A 9608-nucleotide genomic window follows, 5' to 3' on the forward strand; every position below is an offset into this window, starting at 1 on the left:
TTAAAAAAACGCTGAGCCATGTGGATAAAGTAATGCGGCTAAATAACCATATAATAGTGGCCAGTAATAAGAGTTTGGGATCAAAAAATTTATTTTCTTTGTGGTTTTAGGTTTAAGTCTTGTGGTTGCTCATATGATAGTCACTGGAGGCTTACATGGTTGTTAACTTCAGGGCTCATGGGATTAGTCGAGGTACACGCAAGTTGGCCCGAACATCCACATTAAACTAAAAAAATGAAATGCAGTTTATTCATTGTTCTACATGATCGTAGCGGTGTAATTTTTTTTATTTTGATTAAAAAAATATCTTAATTGAGTTCTTATTAAATAGGTAACTCGTATTATGATGCAGGTTGATTTAAATTTTTTCAATGTAAAAAAATAATATTTAAATAATAATAATTTGAGATAAATTAGGTTAAATTTACTAAAATACAATTCAAGATATAAAATCAAAACAACACGCAGAAAAAAAATGAAAAGAAATCATAAAGTTCAAGATCTAATAACTTGATATAAAAAAAATCAGAAAATATAATGACAAAGAAGAAAACTCGAGTCAACTCGGTCTAACTTGAAAAACTCACAATTGCTATATGAGATCGAGATTAAAAACAAAGTCAAAAGACCTAACAAAAACAACAAAGTTCAACAAAAAAAACTTTAAAAAAAAAACTCGAACTAACCCGAGTTAGCTTTACTAACTCGCTATTATAATAATCAAACAAAAAGAAAAGCGAAAAAATAACAAAGTTCAAGGGCAAAATATTTCATGCAAAACGATGAAATTAAAAAAAAAATCATACTCTCAAAAGAAGCACTTAGCAAAAAATACCAAAGTTAAATAAAAAAAAAACTTAGTAAGAAAATGCAAGTTAACTCTATTTTGAGAGAAAAAAAAGAAAGTCATCGGATTTTGATGTGGAGAGAAAAAGTTGTTGGTTAACACCGATTCCAACAACCAAAACGATCATTCTTGGTGTCATTGAGTTGCATTTGATGAGAAAAGTTCCAGTGGGGTGTTATTTTACCTTCAAATTACCTGAGAAAGTAGATATGACCTTGGAAAGTTTTTGGGTTTGAGGTTTTTTTTGTCATTTTTTTATTTAAATGCATAAATGGGTTTATTTAGGTTTTTGGGGTTCTTTTACATGTTTTTAGGTAAAAATATATTTGAAAATGGATTTTTAGATGCAAAATACCCCTGGCCCACTTTACAGTGATCTCTGGTCATCGAAATCTGGCAAAATAGGTAATGTACAGCCTACTATTTTTTTCCAAAAATATCAGGGAGGAACAACGCGTCATCTGCCTTTTTAAAAAAACAACGCGCATGAGGGCCTGGGCTAGAGGACCCATGTGCCTCCTCCTTTTTATTAGGCCTTCGTGCACTAGGCCATCCATGTCTACACGTTTAAACGCTTTTTTATGCACTTTAGTTCTTTTTTTTCAATTTTATCCTTCTAGTCTTTTTTTATTTTTTAATCGATTTTTTCTTTAATTTCATCCTAAAATATTTGGTCTATTTTTAATTGGTCTTTTTTATTTTTTTTGCTTTATATGGGTTCATCGTGACATCCTGTTATTTTGTTGGTGTTTGATTTTACATATATCTATTTTTGTTTTTGTTTTTGTTTTTGTTTTGTCATTCAAGTTTTGTTTTTACTCATCGAATCAACAGGTCACATAGGATTAACCCCCATATAATTTATTTTTTTATAATAGAAAACATGTTAGTAGCACCTATTTATTTTTTTCGTTGAAAAAAATTGATATGTCCCACAACATTGTGCAAACCAATGAACTAGTAAAACCTAAAATGCCAATGGAATTTACTATAGCAATTTATAGCAATTAATGTTTTTTTGTTTTAATTTTTTGGATGGTAATGGGTTTTTCCTATAAACATGTCTGGAAAAAAAAAGATCGGGTTCTGTTTTGATTTTTTTTATTCAGTTGATTTTTGTTTTTTTGGGTAATTTGGGGCTGGTAGGTGTTTATTAAGTGTTTTTGAGTGAAAATAGGTTGAAAAATAGATTTTCATCCTTGAAAAATAGATTTTCATCCCTGAAAACCTCATTACCTGATTTTTCAACCAACACACTAGTAGCTAGATTCTAAGTTGGGAAGCAACAACTAACGCATCGTCTGCCCTGACAAGCAGCCCGTTGTCTGGTTCTTTTCATTTCTTTTTTTTAAAATAAAAGATGGATGACAGGTCATCTTCCCTTTAAAAAAATCTACCCTTGTAAATCACCCCTAGGATTTTTTTTAAAAGGTCTAGGCATACCGGGCCACCCAGACCCACATGCCTGGCTTGACCTAACTTTTTTTATTTTTTTTTTCGGTTTCATCCTTAATATTGGGTTTTTGTTGAATTTTCTTATTAGTTTTTTTAAAAATTTTATCATTGATATTTTATTCATTTTGAATTGCTCTTTATTTTTTATTATATAATTAAATAAAAAAATATTTGAATCTATTGGAGTCCATAACCTAGATTATGGGTCTCACGAGCTCAGACATGTCATGCATCAATTAAATAAGAACCTCTCATGGAAGTTGTGAATGACATGTTGCTCATAATTGATGAGTCTAACAATTACTTGGAAGTAATATATGATATTTATTCCAAAAATTGATTTGAAGTTATGGACTTCATGTACTAACCAAGTTTGGAACTTATTTGATCCACCTAAAAGGATAAAACCCTAATGGATCTAAGTAGGTCTTTAAGAAAAAGATTAACATGAAAAGCAATGTACAAATGTACAATGTAAGCTTTAAGGAGTAGGAATATTCAATTTTGATGGTATAATCAACAAATTTGATTTCATCAAAAAATATGGATAAACCATGTTTCTACAAAAAGTTAGCAGGAGTGGTATCATTTTCCTAATATTATATGTCGATGACATATTATTGTTAAGAAGCGACATATCTTTACTTTAATCAGTAAAGTTTTGAATGTCCAAGAATTTCTCCATAAAAAAATTAGAAGAAGCAACCTATATATTGGATATAGATATTTATAAAGATAGATTTAAAAGGTTGTTATTGTCTTAATCCATGCATGTAGACCATATGCTAAAATAGCCTAGCATAGAAGAATCTATGATTGGATTCTTATCTATTTTGCATGGAACATCTCCTTCCAAAGACATGTGTTATAAGACATAAATTAAGAGAAATATGATGAAAACAATATCTTATACTTGGCTATAGAATCCATCAATGGAGAAGATAAACTAGAAATTCAAAATTGTTTGAATTAAGATTGTTTTTGCAATGAAATGTTAGAAAAATAGTGAATATCAGCCAATATATGTTTTATTCTAAATAGTAGTGCTCTAAGTTAGAAGAGTTCCAACCAAAAGAGCACAACTGATTCTAAAATTGAATAAGAGTACACATCCATGTTTAAAGAAACAAAGAGGTTGTGTGGATCAAAAAGTTCATCAATGAACTAGGTTGGTTATTAGCATTGTTGATCCAATTGCCATATATCGTGATAGCAATGGAGCCATTGTATAAGCAAAGGAATCAAGGTCTCATCAATTATCCAAACAAGTACTTAAGAAATTCCATTTGATTTGATGAATTAATGAAATGAAAGATGTAAATATAGAGTGAGTATCCACCGATGAGAATTTATAAGATCCTCTTACTGAATCATCATCCATGTAGAAACATTAATGTTACATGGAGCAATATGGTATTAGATGCATGAGCGATTGACTTTGATGTAAGCGAGAAATTGTTAGTTTAATATATCTTAAAGTCAATTAGTTAGTTACATGTGGTATTATTATATTGATTTACATACACATTTATTTTTAATAAAGGTTTAATTTATCTTTAATATTAATATAATATTATATTAATGAATATAATATTTGATCTATGAATATAAAATAAAGATAAAGTTCATGTAACAAAAATATTTTGTAAATAAAATTATAAAGATGTTATAATTATGGAATTCATATTACATCAAAGCATTGTGTCTAAAATATTCTTAGTTGATGTTCTCTTAAATACTGGATATTTATTATAGTCATGAAGATTAATACATATTATGTTTTTTTTTCTTTATAAAATCCCTAACCAAGGTGGAATGAGATTTGAAAAGAGTTTCAAATCTTATTCAAATGATCAATTACTATTATGTAGAGAATAAAAATGATTTAACATGATAGACATACTCCATACTTTAATGTTAAATCATAAATTGATAAAAGGATATTAATTACATTAAAAAACATGTCACTGAAAGGTTAAGTCAAATCAATAATGATTTTTTTAATATTTGGAAGATCATGACACATTGCTAGACGACACATCTGATCTTCAAATATAAATTAATTATTTGTTGAATTGATAATAAATTAAATTATTTAATTCTATTTAATTATAATTATAATTTATATTTTGGTCAACATACAAGGATCCTAATGGCTCACACACATTAATAATTAGTCAGAAATTAAACTAAGATGATTTAATTAAGTACGACTTAATTAAAATATATTTTAGAAATTAAGGACTATAATATAATTAATACATGGATTATATTTCTAGAACTACAAAAATCAAGTAAGAACTCGATTGAGTTAATTTCTAAAATTATCTTAAATTAATAAATGAATATTATTTAAGGGGTAATTGATATTTTGCCTATTTATAGGGTTTTTTTAGATTTCCCTATAAATAATAAATTACGCCTTTTATTTTAGAGTGGTTGTCTGATAGACATAAAAATTATGTAAGTCATAGAATAGATAGCTAGCACTATAGACATAACAATCTCTTTCTCCTAAATAGGAATTTAGGAGATTTCTCATTGGTGGTTCATGTAGATTACCATTGGAGGTTGGATAATTGGATGACTTTTGACAACTCAACATTTAAAGAATTATTCAAAGCCGAAGCAAATCAGATCTTCAGGTAATAAATCCCTAAACAAATCTAAATTTATCTAACGAGATCCTAGGGACTCCTGATTAATTTGTTTTTATTATGTTTAATGCGTGTATGCTGATCGAAAAACCTAACAGGAACAACATTGAAAACGCTACAGGGTTTGATTGATACAATTTAAGCAAGGTCAAATTTGAATTTTGGCATAAAAAATTTTATTGTCTATTTTCACACTATTAAGCATGACTTTCAACTTAAAAGTTAGATCAAGTTGAAATTTTTACAGGAGTTTCTAAACATGTTATTTTACATTGAGTTAAAATCTGGCCAATCAGAGTTCAGGAAGAGATTATTTTAGAGGATCAAAGTTACTGAACGAATTTTGTTGAATCTTTCTATCTGGATCTTCATCTACTGTTTGTACTATATTTAGATCTACAAAAGAAATTCCACTAATATTCCAATTGGGTTGGAAAGTAGACATTTGTACCTTTTTAGTGATATATGGTATGCTTACTAATTCATCCGGACGAGAGAGAACAACATGTTTGAAGTCAAATAAAATTTTACTAGGAATGTGGGAAAAGTGAAGAAACATTGTTTTCTTGTGTATTATGGATTCCGATCAATACAATGATTTCTTAATGTACTTGGAAACATGTGTGGTAGCTATTGGCTTACATATTCAACACAAGAATTTCTTAATGCTCTTAGAAACATGTGTGAGTTTATTTTGGCCTTTTATGCATTGTTTTAGGGTTTGTTTCATTATTAGACACATGTTAGTTGATTACTAGACAGAGCTTATTGACTTGCAACTTAAAAGGGGTCCATTAGGATTATTTATAGGAGACTATATGTATTACTTTTATGGCTGCAAGTTTTGGTAACTATGATGATAATGATTTGAATAAACAAGATTTTTCTTTATGTAGCGTGTTGTAAACAATCTTTTTTTGAAGGGACAAAGATTGTACACCGACTTCTCGAAGATTAACTGATTTTGTGATGTCATTAATATACTTTGGGTTCTTAGGTACAAAGTTATTCTTGGGTCCAAGTTTTTTTTTTCAATACCTTTAGTTTTTAGATACAATGTTATCTCTAGGTTAGGATTTCAAACCTGATATTCAACTTTCTTAAATTAACTTTTAATTTTGTTGTGGGTTGTGTGACTATATTATTTACTATTTTCAATAAGGCAATGTTTGGTTGGTTTAACATTTTTAAAAGAAAAAACATTTTCAAATGTTTTATCCTTAAGGTGTGTTTTCCGAACGCAGCCTTAAAATATTTTTTAAAGCTTTTGGTTTTTAGTTAAATGTTTGTTGCAAACACACCCTTCTGATTTTTCAGTAATGTTTGTTTTTTTATTTTTTGCATACCCCAAATAACTTTTAAAAATCCTAAAAAAAATCAGGAGTTATTATAAAATTATTTGTGGATCCCTCATATTTTTTGCTAATTATTTTATTTAATATTTGAGCTGTAGATTTATATTGTGAGATACTGAATCAGTATTAAATATACCTGTTTTCTTTTGTTTAGAATTTCAGAAGAATAAAATTTTTTTAAAAAATTTCTTTATTTAAAAAAATATAAATATATATTTTTAATTATTTACATATTACAAAATTCTAAAATTTTTCATTCATATTTTATACACAATCAGTCTTTTTACCTTGTTAAGTTTTTTATAATTTATAAACCTCAAGTATCATTTTTCAAAACGGAACTTAGCACGAGCATATAAGAATGGATAGAAGACAATATCTCTTAGAAAAATCAGTCAAAAGTAACGGATTTGAAACGCCATCTTCAAATTCAATAAACGGAAGAACAAATGACATCAACATCTGTGCCGTTGATTACTTCTAATTTTCATGGAAAATCCTCACTTTATGGCCAAGAATCCTTTCAAAGTTCTACATTTTGGTGACCTTTTCACCTTATCTTAAAGAAAAGAGAAACAGAAGAGGATTGGTTTGTGGGTCTGACATGTCCATCGACACCGATTCGCCTCGTTCTCTGCTGATATGTAGGGCTAAATGTGTAGAGGTAGAGCTGTAAAATCAAAATTGAAAGAGAGGTAAGTAGCTTTGTATTCCTCAAGCTTCATTTCCGTTGTTTGAATCCAATTGCAGAATGTTAGGGAGTGCTGTAAGAGCTTCAACAAATCATAGACAACACTATTTTCTCGAAAACCCTTCATTATTATCATCTCTCAGACACATCTCATCAAGCAAAAGCAATGGAAATGCAAATCAACACTCATTTACTGTTTCTTACCTCGTTAACAAATGTGGGTTTTCACTAAAATCTGCATTAGAAGCTTCTAAACGTGTCCATTATGAAACCCCACATAAACCCGATTCTTTACTTAGCTTCTTCAAGGACCATGGCTTCTCAGAGAACCAAACTTTAAAACTTACCAGAAAATGCCCTGAACTGCTTTTGTACAATCCTGACAAAACCCTTTTACCCAAACTTGAGTTTTTGTATTCTAAAGGTGTTTCAACCGCTGATGTTGCTAAAATCATATCCTTCTACCCTTGGATTTTGAGATGCAGCCTAGAAAACCAGTTAGTCCCTACTTTTGATTTTTTGAAAAATTGGTTCCCAAATGATACCATTGTTCAATTATTCAAAAGTACTCCTCTTGTTCTTCAACTTAATCCTGTAACTGTGAAATATATTTCCCAGATTTTGCGAGATAATGGAGTGCCTGACAAGAATATTGTTATGCTAGTTCGTAGCCACCCTAAAACATTGTTGTTGAGTCCAAAGAAATTTAACATGGTGCTGTGCAAAGTGAGGAAAATGGGATTAGATCCTTGCAAGACTCAATTTGTCGTTGCGATCCTAGCATTGACGTCCATGAGCAGATCCACATGGGAAAAGAAACTTGATGTATATAGGAGATGGGGTTTGTCCCATGAAGAGATTCTTTCAGCATTTGCAAAGTCTCCATGGTTTATGACCCTATCTGAAGAGAAGGTTGTGGCAGTGATGGATCTTTTTGTCAACAAATTGGGTTGGGAATCTTCTTTTATTGCCAAAAACCCAACACTTGTCTCGTATAGCTTGGAAAAGAGGCTCACTCCAAGGGCTTCGGTTTTGCAATTTCTAGTGTCTCAAGGTTTGATTAAGAAGAGTTTCAGAAGCACTACATTCTTCATTGCATCTGAAAATAAGTTCCTGCAGCAGTTCATAAATCAGCGTGCTGAATCTACCCAGATATTGAAACTGTACCAGGAGAAATTGAATCTTTTAAGATAAAGGATCATAGATGAAAAGGGTACAGTGGTTTTCTAGCAGTTCTAAGCTCTTTCACATTTTAATCACAATCACCACACTTTTCCTTTGATTGTTTCAACTGATCTAATCGTGTCCTTTGTTTCTAATTTCACCATTTGATTTGGATGGAAAGGATAGATTGAGGTCTTGCAGTTCTAAACTCTTATTATTTTTCTTGATTTAATTCCAGTTTTAAAAGTACTGTAAATGAGTTATTCAATTCTTTGTTTTCATCCAGATTGAATCTTATGCTCAACAACAATTCTTTGTTTTCATCCAGATTGAATCTTATGCTCAACAACAATTCTTATGGTCATCCATCATGATGGAATAACAATCCCTTCCCTGTTTTGTGTGAACTCCATGATTGTTTTTATGTGGTCACTTTTGTGAATGTAGTAGAAAAATCCACACATATGCTGATATGGTCTGTAGACTTGAGGAATATTTCGGCTTCTGCAAGGCACTCTGCTTGATGGAAATTGCTCTGAGATTTCAAAGATAACGGTGCAACCTTCATTCTTTGGATTCTTGCTTTCTCATACTTGTGGGAAACTTCTTGTAATGGTGAAACTCTATTGTACTTGGTTCTTACAGAAAAATTGTGGATGGATACTGTGCAGGAGACAACTTTTTTTGCCATATTTTTTTGGTGGTGGGTGAGTAATGAAATTGGGAAACCATTAGCAAGATATAGCAGACATTCTCCGGGATTGTTTCTTGATATAACTTGGGAAAATAATGCACAATTGTTTCAATTTAGTTAATTTTGTATTTGGAAGCTTTCTTACTAAAATCTTTTGCTGCCATTGAGTAATTACGAGTTTGGCTTCATTTTACCTGGATATTGATCTTTCTGCGGCTTTTATTATTTGTGTAAATGAATCTCAGGATGTTATTCAGGCTTGATTGGTGCACGCTCGGTACCCTCCTTTGGTACCCTTTGGATAGACCGATTCAAATAATAAAAAGGTTAGGTTTGCGATTCAACCACATGTACACGAGTGATGCAGTAGGATTGCTTTGCTGAGCAACTGAGAGAGTCTGAGAAGAATGACTTCCTGCCGCAACTTGGTTTGATGTTGAAAGTTGACGGGAAAATGAATAAAATAGCTTGTGACTGGAAGATCCAGTACAAGAACGAGTTGTGAGGGATCTTGTCAATAGAACAGGTTGGGAACTTTTGCATGTTGCCAAAAACTCAGCTCTTGTAACATATAGCTTGGAGAAAAGGCTCATCTTTAGGGCTTAAGTTTCGCAATTTTAGTTTCTCAAGGTTTGTTAAACAAGGGTTTCACACGATAGATTCTAGTTAACTCAGATTAACTTATTGTTTGTTTATTAGAAATGAGTAGAAATATACAGATTAACTCGACTAATCTAAACAAATA

General features: G+C 30.6%; 1 protein-coding gene across 2 annotated transcripts; it reads left to right on the forward strand.

Moving 5' to 3' along the window:
• The first annotated feature begins 6689 nt into the window (after positions 1–6689).
• LOC133696120 (transcription termination factor MTERF6, chloroplastic/mitochondrial-like) lies at positions 6690–8979 on the forward strand. Of its 2 annotated transcripts, none has more exons than XM_062118171.1 (2): positions 6690–8218; positions 8456–8474. In XM_062118171.1, exon 1 carries the CDS (start codon positions 7066–7068, stop codon positions 8197–8199), a length of 1134 nt encoding a protein of 377 aa, XP_061974155.1. In that variant the 5' UTR covers positions 6690–7065; the 3' UTR covers positions 8200–8218; positions 8456–8474. The 2 variants fall into 2 exon arrangements, with proteins under 2 accessions (XP_061974155.1, XP_061974154.1); XM_062118170.1 differs by lacking the exon at positions 8456–8474 and adding an exon at positions 8498–8979 and having other exon boundaries at positions 6691–8218.
• The last annotated feature ends 629 nt before the right edge of the window (positions 8980–9608 follow it).

The sequence above is a fragment of the Populus nigra genome, chromosome 6, assembly GCF_951802175.1.
Source record: "Populus nigra chromosome 6, ddPopNigr1.1, whole genome shotgun sequence".
Taxonomy (NCBI): domain Eukaryota; kingdom Viridiplantae; phylum Streptophyta; class Magnoliopsida; order Malpighiales; family Salicaceae; genus Populus; species Populus nigra.

What these genes read in the sequence shown, in the direction of transcription:
- LOC133696120 (XM_062118171.1), top strand. Translation starts at nt 7,066, where the DNA reads ATGTTAGGGAGTGCTGTAAGAGCTTCAACAAATCATAGACAACACTAT.